The 21,972-nt window shown below is 37.3% G+C and overlaps 1 protein-coding gene across 3 annotated transcripts in view; it reads left to right on the top strand.

Moving 5' to 3' along the window:
- Positions 1 to 418: 418 nt before the first annotated feature.
- ARHGAP42 (Rho GTPase activating protein 42) overlaps positions 419 to 21,972 on the top strand; it is a gene marked incomplete at its 5' end in the record, with an annotated part of 285,594 nt that continues 264,040 nt past the window's right edge. For all 3 annotated transcript variants that reach the window (XM_082683338.1, XM_082683336.1, XM_082683337.1), the window contains one exon: positions 419 to 572. In XM_082683338.1, coding sequence (XP_082539464.1) covers positions 419 to 572 — 154 coding nt within the window. The remainder of the gene's footprint in view (positions 573 to 21,972) is intronic.

Below are 21,972 nucleotides of genomic sequence, written 5' to 3'. Positions count from 1 at the left end.
GGCCACAGTGGCTCAGAGCACCTAGGACTGTCAAGAGAGTCGGAGAGTGGAGGTGCCGGAAGTGTCTGCGCGCGGTGAGAGAACTTTCCTGCTCCGGCGGCGGCCCGGAGCGTCCGCCGCCTCTCGCAGCGACGATGCGCCCTGATGACAACGACCTGAGCGGGCTCGCGCCTCGGCCTACCGCCAGAGTCTGCACACTCCTCGCCGCAGAAGAGGACTGAGCCCAGAGGCGTCCGCCCGCCGGGGAGTCCTGTGCTGGCAACGCGGCGCTCGGGGCCCATTTCCTTTGCCCCGTCCTCTGGCGTCTTGGCTGGTTCCCTGCGATCGCGCGTAGTCAGCGCCGGCGCGGTCGCCGGCTGTTCCCGCCCTCACCGCCGCCCCGGCCGCGTCCCCGGTGGCCGCTGGTAGCGTCTGTGCCATGGGGCTGCCTACTCTGGAGTTCAGCGATTCCTACTTGGACAGCCCGGATTTCAGGGAGCGCCTGCAGTGTCACGAGATTGAACTGGAGCGAACCAACAAGTTCATCAAAGAGCTCATTAAGGACGGCTCTCTGCTCATTGGGGCGCTGAGGAGTAAGTGGAGCTGGCAGGGGCGGGTAGAGAGGGCGCAGGGATGCGGCGACTTCTCGCGGGGTGCGGGTCTGAGGGGTGGGTGGGATGGAGGACTCGGGGCTTCTTTTGTTTGAATGGGTTTGGGACAAAAGCTGAAGAGCTCCCCTGCTGGTGGCCACCAAGTTTGTGCTTAGGTGTTTTTTACTTACATACTTTAAGGTCTACAGAAAAGGGGCAAGTTATCCACTGGACCCAGGAGTAGATCCTGAGGAAAGTTGTTCAAAGTCATCTTTTTTTTTTTTTTTTTAATAAAGCTCCTGAAAAATGTTGGAGACTATTGGTCATTTTTTGTTGGTTGGTTGGTTTGTAATTTTTATTGTGCCTAGTTTGAACACTTAAAAAAAAAAAAGGTCCTTAAGGAGGGATTCAAGAACTTGGTTTAAGGATAAAATGAAGCTAGTTTGTTTCGTGATACTCAAAGAAAACAATTTCTTATATGTAGCAGTGGCTCTTCACTGGGCACAATACATCATTGAATTGGCTTTTAAAAAAATGTACATTTGCAATTTTGCCATTTAGTAAGATTTTGGAGATGATAGAGGATAGGTATGGCACCAGGGGATGTAATCTCTTTACAAGCTTTTTGGTGCATCTTAATTTTTGGTTTGTATGGTAAGTCTAATGTTGGTCGAGGCACAGGGAATGAGGGTTCAGTAGTTAAAGGCCAAGCAGAATTTCTGATGATTAAGTAAAGACTATCCTTAGGGATTTTTCCCACTTCCTTTCCCGAACCGATTTTTTTTACTCCCTCCTGAATTTGCTGGATCTTCACTTTCAAGTACTAAGACCTAGGAGAGTCTTAGTAAATAAAAGAAACTTGAGTTTCTCTTTAAGAAAATGGAGTGATCTGCCTTCGTTCGGCTTGGCGGGTCCTAATCCCAGGGTCCTGGGATCCAGTCTCCCATGGGGCTCCTTGCTCATTTGGGACCCTGCTTCTCCCTCTGCTCCTCTCCCATCCTGGATCGTTCTCTTATCTCTGACAAATAAATAAATAAAATCTTAAAAAAAAAAAAAAGAAGGAAAATGGAGTGATTTAACTGATAAGGTTTAACTTGTTACGTTTCCCAGACGTATTTCCATCTTATTGGAGGCTTCTGAAGGTTTTAGCTACTGAAAGGAAGCCCTGGACTCTCTGGCCTCTAATGTCTGGGTGAGGGAGGTATTTTCATTGCAGGGAGAGCCTTGGAGCATCTAGAAATCCCCAGGGCAAATGTAATAGAACCGTTGTGGAGTGTATCAGTTGGAAGGTCAGTAACAACATAATGGGGATGTGTGTGTCTGAAACTGAGACATTAGCATCTGATCTGTATTTTGAAGCATGTATTAATAATGGTAAGGATGAAGCTTATCAGAATGTCTTAGAATTAGTGTGCTCCCAAATCATTTTTTAAGCATCCCCAATGCTAAAACATTTACTTATTACTTGTGCTACTTAACTAGGATAAAGTATGTTTAATGCCCATATTCACATTAATATCTGAATTTGAGGGTAGTACTGATAACAGTATTTACTGATTTGTGAAAAAAGAATTTATCTGTAGTTCTTTTCACTCTGTGCGTACACAAATGTGAACTCTCTTTCCTTCTGGTTTGCAATTTCTGGCTGAGGTCTCAGGACTGGCCTCCTTGCATTTTAGCCTCTTCCAAAAGAGTTTCCCCGTCTCAGAATGCTAAATGCCAAGCTGCCTCTTGTGGAGCTGCCAACCGGTCCACAAGTGACATTTCTTCTCATTCTGCTGGGGAGATCATTTTAGTGTTTCAAAAGTTGAAAACATTTCCATAGCTGTGATAAACGCCCTGCAGTGCATATTATTATACTAGTGAGATTATGTACTTTATTATGATTTTTGAATCTAGTCTTGCAAAAATCAGATGATTCCCATCCAGATAAGTTTGTTCTTGCATATGTAAAGTGAAGAAATCTTTCAAGTTTAAGTTCCTTGAACATACGGAACCTGTTTCATTAATTTGGTCTTATGCACTTAAAAATATACAACATGCTGTCTTTCTAGGATTCTTAGGTTTGTGATGAGAGTTGATGATTTTAATGTTTGATTATTATTTATCTCACTATGGAAGGAAAACGGTTTGTTCCTTATTCAAAGAATTCCTAGCATCATTTGCCATATAAATTTTGCAACAGAGGAACTCTTGAAGTCACATGATGGCAATGCTTTTTTCACCACCAAGCCACCTTCTTTTTTTTTTTTTTTTTTTTACCAAGCCACCTTCTATCCCTTGGGGAGGATACACTGAGGTTAGGCTGCAAGCGGTTAAGTGTGGGTCCTGGGAAGTTACTCAGTTAGGATAAGAGTAAGCCAAGAGGACTTTGAAGCCTGCTTTTATTTCTATCCCAGATCCACCAAGAAGCCCTCCTTTCCCCAGTTCTGTCCCTTGTTCTTTTCTGCCAGAGGAAGACTTCACCTTCCCTAACTTTATAGCTTTCCATTCTTCTGTACCTACTGTTTCAGTAAGTGTATCCATTATCCTGTTCAGTTTTATTTTTTGCACTTTGTTGTTATTTTCATGAATAATTAATGGTTTCTTAATGTAGCCTTCCTGGAAGGACAATCATCATGCATCTTGTATTATTTCCATCCTAGTTCATAGGTTTTCTGGTGAGGATTTTGGCATGCACTCTTGGCTAATACAGGCATGACTATTTCAATAGGAGTCACAAATGCTCTTTGAGTTTTACTTCAGGTTGTCAGTATTATGGGAATTAATAAAAGGGAAACCACACTGATGGCAGGCTGGGCATGTTAGGAGAATCAGATACCACTCAATGTCAATTATAGGACGTTTTGTCAATTACAGACTACTAATAGACAAATCAATAAGAAAGAATCATCAGTTAAAGCCCCAACAGGGAAAGATGTACATTGCATTTCCTACAAGAAATCAACTACCCCTGCAACTCATCTAATGAGAAACCGTTATCACTCTGAACTCTTGCTTTTTCCAGTGGACTTCTATTCAGAACAACCCCTCTTAAGTTCTTTCTTCTCCACAAAATAACATTGCTCCTTGTTTTTTGGTCTTAGCTATGGTTTTGTCGTAACTTGCTTGTCCAGGATTGCAATTCTCTTTTACTCCCAAATAAACCCATTTTGCTGATAAAATTTCTGGCAATCTTATTATTAAGGTTATTGGTTTCCTTAGTAGAAGGGTCCTTATCAAGGAAAACCTTGAGTAGATGATATCAATTTTAAATAATATAAGTAAGATACTTAATGTTTTTTTAATAAGACTTTTATTTATTTATTCGACAGACAGAGATCACAAGTAGGCAGAGAGGCAGGCAGAGAGAGAAGGGGAAGCAGGCTCCCCGCTGTACAGAGGGCCCAATTCGGGGCTGGATCCCAGGACCCTGAGATCATGACCTGAGCATGATCAACATAGCAGAGGCTCAACCCACTGAGCCACCCAGGTGCCCCGATACTTAACATTTTTAAAATGAATTATTGCACATCCAATCTGAGAAAAATAGATGGACATAGACCTGAATTTAAATTCTGGTGCTGACAAATGATGTGTGATAAATGGCAAATAACTTACCCTCTCTGGGTCCTACTTTTCCTATAAAATGAGGGAAGATTTATAAAGGTCTTACCACTAGGATTATTTGTTTATTTTGTTACATGCTGTATAGACATTTGGTGAGCAATATTTGAGAATATTTGATACTGGAGAATCAGATTTTAGATCTTGCTGTGACTCACAGTCCTCCCCCTCGTTCATCAAGTGTTCTGTGAACTTAGTTACTTTAACAGGTATCTTAAAATTTGAGTTATGGAATCAGATGTTGTTTTTGCTTATTGATTTTCTTTTATAAAGAAACACCTCAAAATGGCTTTCTCATATAATTCTTCCTTTACTTTCTCTTTTCTTTTTTCTTTATACTTTTGAATATTTAAATAGGGCTTTGTCCTTGCAAAAATAGACTTCTTTGGGTCCCTGGGTGGCTCAGTCAGTTCACCATCTGCATTCAATCCAGGACTTGATCCTGGGCTCCTGGGATCAAGGCCCAGGTGTCTGGCTTCCTGTCGGTGGGGAGTCTGCATATCCTTGACCCTCCACCCATACATTTCCTCATGCTTCTCTCTCTCTCTCAAAACTAAAATCTTAAAAAAAAAAAAAAAAAAGGAATAGATTTCCCCTTCTCCCAAAAACAGAAAAAGAAAAAAGGAGTAGACAGAAATAGGATTGTAGTCACTTAATTGAATTATTGGGTAGGAAGAGCATATCCACATTTTTTTCTTCTACCCTGCCCTTTGGCATCTTGGTTCCTGCCATTTAGGATAATGTTTCTCAAACCTGTGTGTCTAGGCTTCTTCTAGAGGGAAAAAAAAGTTGGTGGACTCTAATATAGATCCAGTTATTATTATTATGGTAATATATATAAGCATGAAACTAATTCTTGTGTGTAGTCATACAATCTTAAAAGCAAATCAGTTTATGAATTAAATACAAATAATACTGTGAAACCAATAAAAAAACTTGTCAACTACATTCAGTTAATCTAATGGATGACGATGATGTTACTGAAAGAAAATTTCCTATATATAAAGACTGTTGATAATATCTTGTGTATTGATTATTCATTTTCTCTTTGCAATTCCCAGTTGGAACTATAGTTCTTCAAAACTGCTTGCCCAGATGATAGCCTCTCTATCACAGATTATGTATTTATTGGTCATATTGCCTCTGTTCCTGAGGCAGTAGTTCCTGGCACTAGTGTTCCGTGACAAAAAGAAGGGTGCCTGTTTGAGTAATAGAGATTGGTTGTTCCTAGGTTTAGATGTAGAATATACAGTTAATTAAGAATTTAGGACAGGGGCACGTGGGTGGCTCAGTGGGTTAAAGCCTCTGCCTTTGGCTCAGGTCATGATCTCAGGGTCCTGGGATTGAACCCCCATCAGGCTCTCTGCTCAGCAGGAAGCCTGCTTCCTCCTCTCTCTCTGCCTGCCTCTCTGCCTACTTGTGATCTGTCAAATAAGTAAATGAAATCTTAAAAAAGAAAAAAAAAAGAATTTAGGACATTAGCAGGAGGGAAGCATATAATTACTTGTGCCTACTGCCTTCGGTGTTCCCAGATATTAGTTTGAAGTACTATGGTACACTTGTGATCTGGGGATTATAGTAAAGCAAAACCCGAGATGCAAAGGCTACATTGAGATATTGTTAAAAGGGTGAAGGATCCTGCCTTCCATTTGCTGTGTTTCTCAAACTTGCCTTAGCCTGGTTTCACTTGTTTTTTCACTTTAAGCCATTCTCTATTTTGTGTGTATGTTCTGGACCCACTCTCTATTACTGGAGTTTTGGTTGCACAGAGAAGGAATTTAATAAAAGGAAAAAGCTGATTTTAAGAAGTTTGAGACTTTCTGTAGTTATTGTGCTATTTATTTGGTCATCCTTCAGCTTTTTAGGGAAAATTGCTATTGTTTTAGGCCATTTTTTGTATTTAAATTTGCACCTAGGTTTTATAGTTTAAATGGAACCCATTGCAGAGTCTTGTTTACCCTGCAAGAGCTCCTTCATGGCTGCTTATCCCACTAAGGCTGTTCTGCATGTGCAGCTGGGCAGTCTAATCAAAGGTATGGATATGTAATTATTTCAACCACTCATTTGGTTCTTAAGTTGTTGGAATTAGAGTTAAATGAGCAGAAGTAGCTGTATCTTTCAAATGAACTGTAATTAATTTTAGGAACTGGTAGATTAGGAATGTAGTGCTTTAAGGTTCTGCTTCAGAGATGTTGCAAGTAAAAGCAGTTACACTTGTGTTAATTAAAATGACGGCCTTGGCACTTATCGAAGTGGAAGTAATTTGGGCTGGCTGAGTACTTCCATTTACTTCTGATTCTCAATGTGAGCTCAGTGCGTACCCTTTTACACTGTCTTTATTTTCGTTGGATTTCCTTTTTCAGCAGTTAGTAATTGAGGGGCTGTTCTGTTAGAGGCCAGGGAACGAGTTAGTGGGAGAATGGGTTAGGAAGAACCACCTTTTAAACTGCTATCTTTGACAGTTACGATCAAGGTACTTTGAAAGTGAAGAAAACTCAGATAATTGCTAAAGTTTTAAGTTACTGAAAAGCTGCTTTAACAAACTTCCTTTGAATTACTAAATTAGTGTACAATGTTCATTGTGTTGATATGTAAGCATGACTCAAATCATAAAAAAAAAATACAGCTAACATTCAGTATTACTTTGGTGTGAGTGCAGTTTTATTTAAGTAATGTATACTTACAGAATGGCAAATCTTTTATTTAGATTTATAAAGAGAAATATTAGTTTAAAAATATCATATCATTAAGCCACATTTGGTAAATATGCAACAATGGAATGTTTAATATGGACAGATAAGGAAGGGTGAAGTAAAGGGGATTTATTTTGTCTTGAATCTTTTTCATGAAAACTCTTTCTTGCCAGAACTGTGATTGCCGGCCGCCTCTTCTGGCCCTAGACATCCCTGCTGTCTAGAGTGTAATTTCCACTCATTTCAGCCTTCTAGGTGGGTGCCAGCCCCTCTGTAGCACCACCTGCCACCCACCAGTTTCAGCTGGCAGCTCTGCCAGCCTTCCTTTTTCCTCCACCATGCAAAACCTCTGCCCAGCATCTAATAATCCTTATAGTGTATTCCCAGTGGATCTGGCCTCATCAGCCAAGGACTTGCTACCTGCTTCTTGCTGAGTTTCATCCTGAAAATTAAAACCATTTGCCAAGCACCTGGCTGATAAGTGTGTGGACTCCGTGCTTCATCTTTTGCAACTGTGTTCATCTGAGCTGTAATGACTGGGTTTTGTAGAAGTGTAGAAATTCACATAATATTTGATAATCTTAATGGCTCTTGAAAGCAAAGGAAAAGGGGCCAGATGATAACAGGACAGTCATTACAAATGTAATCATATTAACAGTTTTGTCTCTGACTAGGTGAACTTAAACTTTGGCCTGGATATTTCTGGTAATATGGATCCTTCTCTATAAGATTACTTCTAACTGGGATGTTTGTTTAATCAGAATATGTCATAGTTCATATCCTCAGTCTTCTGATTTTATTAGCAAGAATCCAATTATAACACTGAAGAAAGTGTTCTGGCAACTTCCATCACTTTGTGAGGACTGTGACTTGCTTCAGGAAAAGTGAATTGCGGAATAGTAAGATAACTTATAGTAGTTGATAATCTGCCAGTTTTTTCAGTCTTTTCCCTTTCTTTCAAAGGTATGCTTAGCAGAAAAGAAGAAAAACAAGTACTAAGTTTCCTACAATTTTTAATTTGAGAGTAATTCTTTTAATTGCAATTTTTCATGGCACCTGGTGGGAAAAGGCTAAAATAAGATGAATGAAATCTTTGTACATTATTTTATATTAATTGTAAGAGATTTTTTTCAGTTCCAGTTTTTAGATTCTGTGATAGAAGTCTCCATTCCTAATGACATTTAAAAAAATGCCCAAGCATGACTTTTTTTTTTTTTTTTGTATGTTGTTGGTTTATCTGATTTGGGTGAGTATTAGGAATGATGGGTAATGTTTTGTTTTGTGAAGGATAGAGAAGCATCCTGTGTTGGTTCTCAATGTCAGATGGTACGGAAAAAAAATGGAAAAAATGCTGCATGTAAATAACCTTGCTACATTAATAGTATTCTTCCTGTACCTTGGCTTTACTCTGGGAAAAACTGGGTAGACACCCTATGCCCCCTTTCATTTGGAAGTCAGTCATATTTCTTGGTAGTGGAATTTCTATATTTCCTTACGCAAATCTAAAAAGCATACTGCCTGACACTTTATGAAGGGGATGCCAAATAGTATTCTGTCATGTGTAAACATATATTGGAGCTTATCCAGATGAAAGACCCAGCTTCAGTTTTCTCTTTAGTACACAATAAAAGTGGTGATGTAATTTAGAAAACTGGTATGTGTTTATGTGTGGAGGAGAGTGATAAGCTGCTAATAGAAATGAGTATTCAGTATGTGTCTTATCCCTTTCCAAATCGAAGTTTAGTAAATTGATTTTACTTTGCTTTGTGAGAATTTTTTCTTCTTCATTTATTTAATTTCTTTATACCTCACAATGTCTGAATGGAAGATGTGGCTCCAAAATGGGGACATTGTGTGTGCGGGGGTGGGGTTGTGAGAGAGGTAAACAAGGAGAAATACATTAAAATTAAAATTGAGAAAAGAATTTAAATATTATGGTTCTGGAACTTTGTCAGGCCTGTGTATCTTATATGAAAAAGTTATTGTGTGACACTAGAGAATCAAAAGAATAAGAGTAGCCTGCCAACTGTTGTAAAAGCTCGATGTGGAAAATTTGAGGGAGGTGGTTCCCATTAAAAACTGCCAACATAAGAGATAGTAGAGGGTGGCTTTTTTAGGGGTGTGCCCTTTGAGGGAGAGGTGGGAAAACTGCGCACTCGTGAAAAAATGATGTCAACATAGGAAGTAATAGGAAGGACTTTTAAAGACATGTGTTGACTGCTTGGCAATCCTCATTTTCTGTAGGTGACCCTTTCTAACCTTAATTAATACTTCCTCTGGGTCCCAGCTCCACCATTACACCTTTTTTCTTAGGATGTGATGTTGCTAAATTCCTCTTCCTTTTTCAATATATTTCCTCCGTCCTTCTCTTAAATGTTGATGGTACACAAAGATTCCTTCTTAGCCCTTTGACTGTTTGCTTTCCTTGGGTGATAACATGTCCTCCTGGGCCCCAGCCCTAACCTCATTTTCCTGAGCTCTAGATCTCATTGTTACCAGCATATTACTACCTAGATATGCTTCAGGCACCTCAGACTCTGTGTCAGAACCAAGTTCTTCCTTGTTCTCCACCTTGTTCTCATTTCTCTAGTTATAGCCTCTTCCACCTGCTCATTCATCTCAAAAAGGAACATCTGAATCCTTCCCAACTCTTCCTGTTTCCTTCCCTGGTTTTTAAACTCCAGTTTTTCACTCTACCCAGGTTAGAAAATTTGGTTAGTCCTGTAATTTTGTGCTTCCAGATATCCTAAATTAGATTTTTTTCAGCCAGTGTTTATGAAATAACATTTCTTTCTTAGCTTAAAACAACAGACATTTATTCTCTCATAGTCTGGAGGCCAGAGGTCCAAAATGAAGGTGTCAGTAGGACCATGCTCTCTGAAGGTTCTAGGAGAGGATTTTTCCTTGCCTCCTCTTCCGGCTCTGGCTTCTGGTGTTGCCAACACAAGGTGTTCATTGGCTTTTAATGTGTCCCTCCAGTTCAGGGCTCTGCAGTCACGTGGTGTACATTTTACTTTTTCTTTCAAATGTAAACTTCTAGGTGCCAAGGATATCTGTATTCTCTTCAGATCCGACCACATTGTAGATGCTCAGTGATTTTTCAACATCAGCAAATCTACTAGGCTTCACTGTATCTGCTCAGACCTGGGCATACTGATTTTTAGGACTGAGCAGTCCAGGGGGCAGCAGACAATAACAGGTGTTAGAGCTTTATTCTAGTCCTGGTGCTGCTACTAACTAAAGGCATCGGTACAAGCTACTTGTCTCAGAACCTATTTTTTGGGTTTGCTCTATATTTCTTATAGGATTTTCTTTTTTTAGTATATGTGCTGCCGAAGCGAGCACTAGGATTTTCTTTGAGGGGGGCCGAGGGGCACGGGAAAAGGGAGAGAAACTTAAGCAGGCTCTACACCAAGTGTGGAGCCCAGCCTGGGGCTTGACATGATAAGTCTGAGATCATGATGTGAGCTGAAATTAAGAGTCAGACTCTTAACCAACTGAGCCACCCAGGTGCCCCAATTTCTTGTAAGATTTTTGTGTAGGCCATGTAAAGAAGGCATAATATAAAAATGTAAAATTATTTTCATTTGCTTTAGGTGGGATCATTGTGATCCTAACAATTTCAGTTTTTTTCAAGACTGCATCTAACATGTTCTTGTCAACATTATCATATTCTGTAGGAATATGATTTTAAAAGTGGAAATGCTTTAATTGAATATTAAAGGATGGGCTTGTTTATCTCCCCAATTAAATCTATTTGGAGGAAATGATTGTAAGATGTGGCATGGTTTTGTTTTAGCTTTTTTCTTTTCTTTTTAAAAAATTTTTATTTATTTATTTTTAAAGATTTTATTTATTTATTTGACAGAGAGAGAGCACACTTAACCAATTGAGCCATCCAGGTGCCCCTAGCTTTTTTCTTTTAAACAAATATTTACTATGATCTGGGAACCAAGAAGGCATTAGGTTGGCATTTAGGGATTATGAATGGGCAGTATAGATGTTGAGACTTTATGGGCTTCTCTGCTGGTGCTTTATTTCTGGTGGCTCAGTTCTGTGGTCTATAAAAGTTATTTAAATGACAGCCATAACTTGTACTTCTCTAAATGAAATAGATAGCTGGGCAGTTTCATAAAATAAAACAGGCACATGAGAGATCTTTTTTCTTCACATTGGTTTCAGTATGGAAGGCAGATAGTGGCTTAGAAAAACACTTTCCTAGGTGTTTCTTATGCTGCACAGATGTTTTGTAAATGTAATTACATTTGAGGTGAGATCATCCTGGTGAGAAAAGAAAATGATGAGATTGGTAGGGCATTGCTGGAGGGTTTTGAGGGTAAGGAATTATGGTTAAAAAAATTTTTTATTAAGAATTGAAGAGGAAGCTTCTGTTGGCTGAGTAAGAAAATTGAGTTGAGCCTGTTAGCTAGTTGATTAAGGAAAGGAGAGGATATTTGGATGGTACCACAAGGATGAAACAGATCATTTAAAACAACAACAACAAAAGATGGGTTGTTAAGGGATCTCTGAGTTTAAAGGGAGTTCTGCCCTGAAGTTGGGGGAGTTAGGGAGCAATGAATAGGAAGTCTAGAGTTTGGAGACAGCTTGCAGAGTGTAGCAGAGCTGGAAAAAGCCAGCCATCAGGAATTAAAGAAAGAAAATACAGGTTCTTAATAATCCTGAACAAGGAATAGCAGCAAGTGAGTGAGAATGACAGCCTCTATGTTTGTTAGGTTTAAACTCTGTTGGGTGCATGTCCTTTTCTTCCCATTATGGATGTTCTACAGATATTCACAGCTGGCTGAGTATGATGTTTTATGACATCCACTGATCAGAGGGGATGAAAGAAGATGAAACAAGGATGCAGAACCAGGGTGTGAGTTGCAAGATATTCTTCCTGCTTTTAAGTCCTAAGATTATGTCTTAGACTTCCTTATTTTCTTTTCTGAGACTGTCAGAACATATGTTAACTGAAGATAATCCCAATTTATGCAAATAATCTGAACGTGAAATCTGGCTAAAAGAAACAGGGGTTTTTCTTGAGTTTACTTTAGCATTACTATTTACACACGTGCAGTGCTAATAATGCTTAATTTTTAATATTGGAATATTTTAATATAAAGTAGGTTCTTTGAAGATTTAACACTAACAGCAGTCAATCTGGTATAGTAGAAAGAGCCTAGGTTTGCTTTATTTATTTATGTATTTATTTATTTATTTATTAGATTTCTCAATCTTAACTTTTCTTTATTTAGATTTAATTTTATTTTTTCAGTGTTCTAAGATTCATTGTTTATACACCACACCCAGTGCTCCATGCAATACATGCCCTCCTTAATACCCACCACCAGGCTCACCCATCCCCCCACCCGCTCCTTTCTAAAACCCTCAGCTTGTTTCTCAGAGACCACAGTTTTTCATGTTTTGTCTCCCCTTCTGTTGAGCCTAGGCTTTAGAATCGAGCAATGCTTTTCAATCCTAGCTCAGACACTTATTAGCTATGTGGCTGTGAGCAAGTTATTTGGCTTCCTTTGTGGTTTTCCTTGTCTGTAATATGGGAATAATATTTATTTCATATGCATATTTTCAGGGTTAAATAAGATAACATACAAAGTGTTGAGCACAGAGTATTAAATACTAATTTTCTCTTCTGTCTCATTCATCGCCAATGTTGAGACTAGGTAGTGAAATTAGACCATTGTTACAAACAACCACCACGACCATATTCTATTTAAGAAAGAATCTGCAGTAGCTTTCCTAAGCAAAATCTTTACATTACCTGGACAAATGCACCATATATATATGCATAGAACACTATATTTAATGTTGTTATAAGACCTCTAGACCATGTGTCATTGCTTGTTATTATGAATATGGCTTGCAGGGAGAGTAAGCCATTGCTTCTGTGGAATAGCTTAGCTATCTTCTTAAGGATGTTTTCATATCTGAGATTTTATGATCTTGTAAAAAAAATGACATTCATCACTTTTTATTTTGATTTTTTTATTATTTGCCTGTTTTTCTCCCTAGAATGTTAGCTTCATAAGAGTTGCCGCCAAATCTTTGCGATTCTGGATCTGGACTCATTATACATTTTTCATCAATCCATTAACTTTCAGGAAGTTGTGTCAAACCAATGTTTGGAATTGTATAAATTCAAAAGTTGTTACTACCCACTTAATGTTGGAACCAATTCTGAAACTTTATATATGAAGACAAGTATCTTAGTGAAACAGCCTTTAGCATGTTATATAGATTTTACCAGAATGAGATTGATTAGAACACATTTATTCAAGAATTAATATTCAGCAGTGACAATATTTAGTACCTCAAATACAAGAGACATTGCTAAGAAAGTGAAATTGTACAAAGGACTTATGTTGTGTCTGTTTGTAACAAAGTATTGTATATACTATTATTTTTTTATTTTATTTTTTTTTTAAAGATTTTATTTATTTATTTGACAGAAATCACAAATAGGCGGAGAGGCAGGCAGAGAGAGAGGAAGGAAAGCAGGCTCCCTGCTGAGCAGAGAGCCCGATACGGGACTCGATCCCAGGACCCTGAGATCATGACCTGAGCCGAAGGCAACGGCTTAACCCACTGAGCCACCCAGGCGCCCTGTATATACTATTCTTGAGGTGCCATTTCAGAGTGTTGATTTTAATTGTGTAGGAATACCATTCATTATTGAGTTCGTTATTTATTATTTATTTATTTATTTATTATGTATTTATATGTATCATTTTTATTTATTATGTATCATTATTCATTATTGAGGTATAGTTGATTGCCATAAAGTTCATCCTTTTAAGTGTATAATTCAGTGTTTTTTCATGTGCTTACTGAATTGTGCGACCATCATCACTTAATATCATCATTTAATAATTATATTAAAACATTTGTTTTCTGCTTTATTGAAGTATAATTGACAAATAAAATTGTGAGATACTTAAAATATATATCATGGTGATTGGATATCTGTATACATTGTGAATGGATTTCTGTCAGCTAGTTTATTAGTATATCCATCCATCACCTCACATATTTATCCTTTTTTAAGTGAGAACATTTGAGTTTGGCTCCCTTAGCAAATTTCAATTAAATATTATGGTATTACTGACTAGAGTCACTATGTTTTAAGTTAGATCTTTGTGCTTAATTCATCTTATAGCTGAAAGTTTGTTTCCTTATCAGCCTCTCCCTGTTTCTCCGAATTGCCAGACCCTGGAAGCTACTAATGTTCTCTTTCTCTGACTGATTCCACATATAAGTGATATCATACAGTATTTGTCCTTATCGTTCTGGCTTGTTATATTTAGCATAATGCTCTCACAGTCCTTCCAGGTTGTTATAAATGGCAAGATTTTCTTCTTTCTCATAGCTGAAAAATACTCTATTGTATATGTGCACTACATCTTTTTTATTCATTTGTCTTTTGATAGACACTTAGCTTGTTTCCTATTTTGGCTTTTGTGAATAATATTGCAGTGGACATTCTAGTACAGGTATCTCTTCAATATTCTGTTTTTATTTTCTTTGAATATATACCCAGAGATGGGACTACTGGATTGTATGGTAGTTCTATTTTGAATTTTTTGAGGCACCTCCATACTGTTTTCCATAGTGGCTGAACTAATTTATATTCCTGCCAACAGTGCAGAAGGGTTCCATTTTCTCCATATCCTTGCCAGCACTTATTTCTTGTCTTTTTGATGATAGTCATTTTAACAGGTGTGAGATGATACCTCATTGTGGTTTTGATTTGCATTTCCCTGATGACGGGTGATTTTGAGCACCCTTTCAGTGTCATCTGTATGTCTTTGGGAAAATGTCTGTTCAGGTCCTCCACCCATTTTTTAATCAGATTGTTTGTTTGCTATTAAATTATGTGAATTGTTTATATGTTTTGGAATCACTATCTAATTTTAGTATAGTTTCATTGCCCAAAAAGAAATCCCATACCCTATTTTCTCTCTTCTCTAGCTTCTGGCAACTGTTATAATATACTTTTTTTCTTTTTTTTTTTTAATATTTTACTTATTTATTTGACAGAGATCATAACTAGGCAGAGAGGCAGGCAGAGAGAGAGGAGGAAACAGGCTCCCTGCAAGCAGAGAGCCCGACGCAGAGCTTGATCCCCGGACCCCAAAACCACGACCCGAGCTGAAGGCAGAGGCCTTAACCCACTGAGCCACCCAGGCGCCCCTACACTTTGTTTCTACAGCTTGGCCTGTTCTGAACCTTTATTGTATAAATAGAATGATGCAATCTGTGGCTTTTTGTGAATGACTACTTTCGCTTCGCATGTTTTCAGGGTTCATCCATATTTTAGTATTGATTGGTATTTTATTCCTTTTTACTGCCAGATATTCAATTGTATGGATATATCACACATATTATTTATCTGTTTATTCATTGAAGGGTATTTTGGTATTTTCATATTAATATTATTTCTATTATGAATAATGTTATAAACATTCATGTGCCTGTCTTATGTGGACATATATTTTCATTCTCCTGGATATATCCCTAGGCATGGAGTTTTTGGGTGATATAATAACTCAGTGTTGGAACTCACCTTTATAAATAGAAATTTAGTAGGTCTGTAGGCATTTACATTACATTGTTTATGGTAGGAGTTTGAAAGCTAAATATGTATGTATGTATGTATATATCTACGTATTTATTTAATTTTATGGTTTTATTTATTTATTTGACAGAGAGAGAGAGAGACAGTGAGAGAGGGAGCCCAAGCAGGGGGAGTGGGCCAGGGAGAAGCAGGCAGTAGGGCTTGATCCCAGAGTCCTGGGATCAGGACCTGAGCCAAAGGCAGATGCTTAGGCAGATGCTTAACAATTGAGCCACCCAGGCTTCCTGGAAGCTAAATGTGTACTTAAAGCAAAGTTAAAACTTCCCAAAACAAATTCAGATATGGCCTTTATATTTGTTGGGGAAAACAGAACCACTTGGTGGATATTTAAGGAGGAAACATTTTCGTGTTCTTTTAATTTTCATTATACAAGGTAAGTATTTAAAAATCTCATAATGTAAATAATGACCAATAGCAATTTTTACATATGTACAAAGAGTGGCAAGACGAGGGGAGAGGAGAAAACAAGGAGTAACGAGCCAGGAGAGATGTGAAGAAGAAAGAGAGAATGGAACATTGATTTACATATTCCTTCAGCATATATATTAGCGCTAGATATATGTCAGATATCATTCTAGGCCTTGAAGTACAGAGCAGAGGTTCAGCTTTTCTGGGTTTGCATTTACTGAGGGCATGCTGTTGATATTGTGTGTGTGTGTGTGTGTGTGTGTGTGTGTGTGTATAACTGCGTGGTGCTAAGACTTAATAGTTACCATGTGTTTGTTTTATTTCCTCAGATATCCTTTCTCTGTTGTTACACAGGTTAACTTGTGCATATCTCCATTAAAGCGGTCAACACAGCATAGGGATCTCATATGAGAATGTGAATATCCATTCTTAATTGATGCTAGATCAGGAAACATTTCAGGATCACCCACTATACTTCAAGCACTGTACTAGATACTCTGTGTGTGTGTGCATGTGACTTACTAGGCCACTTACTGTGTATGTGCACACACACACATACACACTCATACACACACATACACACTAAGTGGCCTAGTAAGTCGCTCTCTTTCTTGAACTTGGGTTTCCTCATTTTTACAATGGGGATAATAATAATACCTACTTTTTCATGAGGGTTTTACAGTTTTTGTAGCCATGCCTGGCATATTACTTGGTATGTAGAAATCAATAAATGGTTGCCTTTATAATCACAGTGTATTTTTTTTTCCACAGTGTATTTTTTAACAGATAAAATGAAGTACCCTTAATATTAAAAATATTTAAAATGGGAAACATTCTCTGTGCCTTTCATGATGATTAATTTGATTTTATTTTTATTTAACCTTCCATGTCTACATGAATACACTTAAAAAATAAAAATACAATCATAACATATATACCATTTTATATATAAATTTATACCATCCTTCAAATATTTTTCTTGCTTCATTTTTTTTATTGTTAGTATATTTATGACTAAAAGTGTTCAGATTGGTGATATTTATATGTAAGTAATTTAAAGCAGTCTACATTTGAAATGTAAGTAAAACCAGAGTGGGTTACATTTTGAATAAAGAAACATCTGCAGTTTGCTACAGTTCACCAAAAGGAAATTGGATCATGTATCAGCTATGTGATCCTCTAAGACTTTCATCTTTTAAAGAAACTTTCCTGCCTGCCTAAAATCTGCATTCATCTGTTACTCTCAAATGAAGCCTGTGGTATATATGTTGTTACACAGAATTTGGTGAACCTCAACATACTTTGCAGCTGCTGCATCTGCTGGAATTTAACTGGAAATCAGAAACAACTATTTTTGAGACTTCTTCAGGCTTCTCCCGCATTTTAGATTTCTTCTTTTTCTTAATGTGGGCATTTTGTCCTTGTATGTTTCTTTTCAGGTTCCCAATTATTAGTCCTTCGGAATTACAAATCACTTAATCTTTTATCAACAGTGTTTTTTAAAGGTGTTACTTACTAAATGAGTGGATACTATAGTCATTGTTTTACTGGGCTGTTGAATTTTTGACCCTACCATTCCTTACTTCCAGAAGTTTCTCCCTGGGCTTCTGTGGAGTGGAGCCATATCTAATCTCTATTCATACCTTCCATCAGCTTTCCAACTTTTTTTTTTTTTTCTTAGCCTTCCAGAGTTCCTTCATTTCTTCATTCCTCTTGAATGTAGGTGTTCATATTGTCCAATGAGAGCCTTTTCTCAATAGATATAAGTTGGTGATGAATATTTATCCATAACCAAATGGTTAGTATCTGTAATATAAATGGGGGAAGAAGATGGTTAGGATATCATTAGATAAGTGTACACTAGACATAGGACAGTTGAGTAACCAAAGGATAAATACAGCTGTTAACCTTTACCAGGAGTTAGAGAAATGCAAATGAATATAGAGTGAAGTATTTATTCTTTTATCTATTAACTTAGCTAAAAAGATTTTTAAAAATGCCTTTTGCTAATTTGGGTATACCAAGACTCTTACCTTCTGCTGCTGATAGAATTGTAAATAGGTAATAATTGTCAAGGACCTTAACAGTTTTATACTCACTAATACGATGGTCCAAATTACAGTACTTTTTCTGTAGCAGGTAATATTGATTTCCTACCCAGCCTCTGTGTCCTTTCATTCTTTCTATAACAAGGTAGAGTTTGTTTAGCAAGATAAACCTCCCCCCAGGTCAGGGGTAAATCCTGATTAGTTGAGTTATTAATTGTAACCCCTTTTTCCTTCTAAGGATGGCAGGTATTTCTCAACTTTAAAGTAACCAACAGCGCACCTGTGAGTTTATTGTGGTACTGCATGCAGTTTGGAAACTGGTCCTGACCTATGTAAATGATTAAAATTTACTTATAATGGAAAATAATTAGAAATGACTCAACTAGTTTGGTAGATTTTTACAGTGACTACTCATCTAGTCAATTACATGTAAGTCTTTTGATATAAATCCAAATTACAGCAAAGCAGGATACACAGTTGTATACATGCTTTTGTCATTATATGAGGAGAAAATATGCCTGTGAAAAAACTTAGTAAAATCTACCAAAAAGAAATGCTGTGTGTAAATGCACTAGGGTGGTAATATTAGAGAGATCCCTGCCTCCCCCACCCCCAGTCCTCTAGTGGAGTAAAGGAAATTAATGAGAACCTAGAGGGAGGAGTTAGAGTGTTGGTCCTGCTAGTTGCCCCCCTGGCAGAGCTTTGGGAGCCGTGATTACAGATGTGCTCATTGTTTCCAGCGTGGGGTGTCAAGAATGGGGTGGGAGGCCATAAGCTCTCAAGTTCTAGCCAATTACTGCGAGTTGGTGAGGTACAAGCTCAGATAAATACATTCTTTCTAATCTACTCTTAACTGCACTTCCTTCCAATCCATTATAATAATTCTCTGTAAATGATTTGATAGAGATTTTGTTAACATGTAGCCTTCATATCTTTTCCCTATTTACTTTTCCATTTTCCAATTTCTGGCTGTTTAATTTGCTCCATCTTTTATCCAGCCATCTTTGAACACTTTCTCTTTTCATTCTTTTAGAAGTGGCATATCGAGACTATCATAAAATATACATATCCAGATTTGGACTGTTTTGTTCGTTTATGATAAGCACACGTTTTCATGGACAAATTAATTGTACGTGGTATTTTGTTAAAATATAATTTGTATTAACCATAGGTGTTCTCCTGGACGACAGATTCAGGTTTTAAGGATGTTGAGAATATATTTCTGGTGAGGGTTTCAGCATAGAACCTATGGTGGGTTTGGTTTCTTTTGTAATTTTTGTAAGCTGTTAGTTGCAAATGAATGTCCTGTGAAAATAGGATCTTACTGTCTTTCAGATAACAGATTTTGAGGTAGATAACTGAGGGTTAAAAGGAGAAAGATTGAGACTCAGAGATCATGAAATGAAAGTTACTGTCTGGTAAGACTGAGTGGCAGTTTAACCAACTTGGGTATGGATTCTGACCATTGAGTGAGGCCTTATCTCTCTTTGAGGCTGTTTCCTTTACTTTAAATTGGGGATCACCATCTTTGCCACACTTATTTATTATGGTAATGAAATTCTTTCATTTATCAAATCAAGCTAGGCACATTCTAAATTGGAATAACTTTCCACTTTCCAAAAAATGATAATATGATTTCTCTTTAAATTCTGCTAAAAAATACTTGAAAATTGTAAAGCATTTAGTTGATAGAAATTTGGTATAATAAAGCACAAGTTTTTTTTTTTTTTTTTTTTTTTTGCTATACTTTAGGGATTTCTTTAGGGAATCTGTAAAAATATGTTTCTTTGGAAGTATTACTTTAAGTGGTCTGCTGTATTCATTGTCTTTCCATGCCAAACTTAAATGTGAGCAAATTAGTTGTGTTTTGTTTATTTTGGTAACCCATGGGTTTGTATTTTTAACATGGCTTGAATTTTATTTATTAGTCATCCTTTCTAACTAACTTATTATGTTACAATTGTCTTATCTATTCTTTTTTTTTTTTAATGAAAAAGAAAGGGTAATTTAAGGGAAGAATTTTGGCTAGTGGGCTCTGTCTGGCCACTTTGCACAGATACGGTTTTGTAATATGGGATCAGCATCCTGTGTTTTCTGTTATTTAAATCATGAGTAACCATAGTGGGCAGAGTGATACAAGGATTTCTGAAATTCTGTTTTTATGTTTATAGGCAGAATCTTTTTAGCAGAACTTTTAAATGATCTAGCAAGTGAAATGATTTGCTTAAAGAGGACTAAAATGGGGGCGCCTGGGTGGCTCAGTGGATTAAGCCGCTGCCTTCGGCTCAGGTCATGATCTCAGTGTCCTGGGATCGAGCCCCGCATCGGGCTCTTTGCTCAGCGGGAGCCTACTTCTCTCTCTCTCTCTGCCTGACTCTCCGCCTACTTGTGATTTCTCTCTCTGTCAAATAAATAAATAAAATCTTTAAAAAAAAAAAAAAAAAAAAAAAAAAAAAAAAAAAAGAGGACTAAAATGTATTTACCTGTGAAGTCAATTCTTAAATGCTACAATGTGAAAGGTTTACGTTAATGGCATTTCATATTTTTAAATCTGCTAGGTTTTATAGAAACACTTCAAATGATGAACAGTGAATTGAAATCTATGTCCACTTGTATATAAAAATTATAGATTACTGTATATGTTGTTGTGTTTGTGCGGTATTTGACATAATTTACTGCCTTCTAAAGTAGACATTTCCATTAACCTCTACTTCCAAAGTTGATAGATTCCTTTATCTTTCTTCCACTAACCAGTAGGAAAGGGAATTCCAAAATTCCAGTGAAAAAGGAATTTTGGTGAGTAGATGGGACAGCCACCCTCTGACATCTGGAGATGATTCTTGGGCCTTTTGAGGATGTAGTAAACATCAGTCAAAGAAGAGAAAAGATCCCTTATTACAGTTCTCAGATTTTTTTTTTTCCTGGTCAGGTTGAACTATAGCAGGTGGACCTAAATCATTCTTACTTAGCTTTTGACTTTGGATCCCAACTTAGTTATATCCTTGTACAATCATGTTAACTCTGTCTCTAGTTGGAGAATAGGAGAACTAATTTTCCTCTTTCTTTCCTTAAATATGTAGGTTGGGATAAGACTGAAAACATGGTGGAGGTAATAGAATGCCTTTGAGGGTAATTCATCTCACCATTCCATTTTCTGTTGTATATACCTTGCTGTTTGGGAACATGTTTATCTGAAGATGGTAACAAGAAGAAGCAGTACATTACCTTATGGCTCTGGATATCATTTTATTTTGATTTATTAGTTAATCATTTTCTCATTTTCACCACTAGCCATTTTAAAAGGTTTTCTCTCTCTCTCTCTCTCTCTCTCTCTCTCTCTCTTTTGTTTTTTTTTTTTTATTAAAGCTGTAATTGAAAGGAATAACAAAATACCAACACAAGGAAAGCTAAATGTCAGTAGGATTTACCTATTATATATCAGGAAAAACAACCTCTGTAACAGCTGTCAGGGACCTTTTAGGTGTCAGGAAGCAATGATTCCTGTTCTCAGAAAGCTTACAAACTAAGTAGAACACAGATATGTGAAAAGAATTAAGTGGGTGGTTTTAAGTGGGAGAAGGATGACTAGAGGAGTTGCAGTCAGCATATCTTGGAGGGTGATGTCCATAGATTGTATGAGTACGGGAAGAGAGTTTACTAAGCATTACAGGACAGCATGTGTAAAAGGACTGAAACATACATGAATTAACCGGTGACAGGGATGACAAATTGAATTTTTGAAATAAATCAGCTAACAAGAAATGAGAAGGGAACTGGGAAATGGGAACTGTGAATGTCTTTGAAAGTTAGCCTACTAACAGAATGCATATACTAGATATCTGCATTATGGGTACCTGTAGCTAAACTAGATTTTGGTTTACTGTGGTTTCTGTCTCTTGAATTACGCTGGGTCTGTGGGTGGTAGGTATGGAGTCATTACGTGTTGAGTATGGGCCACGATCAGCAATGCAGCACATACCAGTGTGTGTATTTTA

The sequence above is a fragment of the Mustela nivalis genome, assembly GCF_964662115.1.
Source record: "Mustela nivalis genome assembly, chromosome: 9".
Lineage (NCBI taxonomy): Eukaryota > Metazoa > Chordata > Mammalia > Carnivora > Mustelidae > Mustela > Mustela nivalis.
The sequence above is the reverse complement of the archived record's forward strand: the minus strand, read 5'-3'. Positions and strand labels throughout refer to the sequence as shown.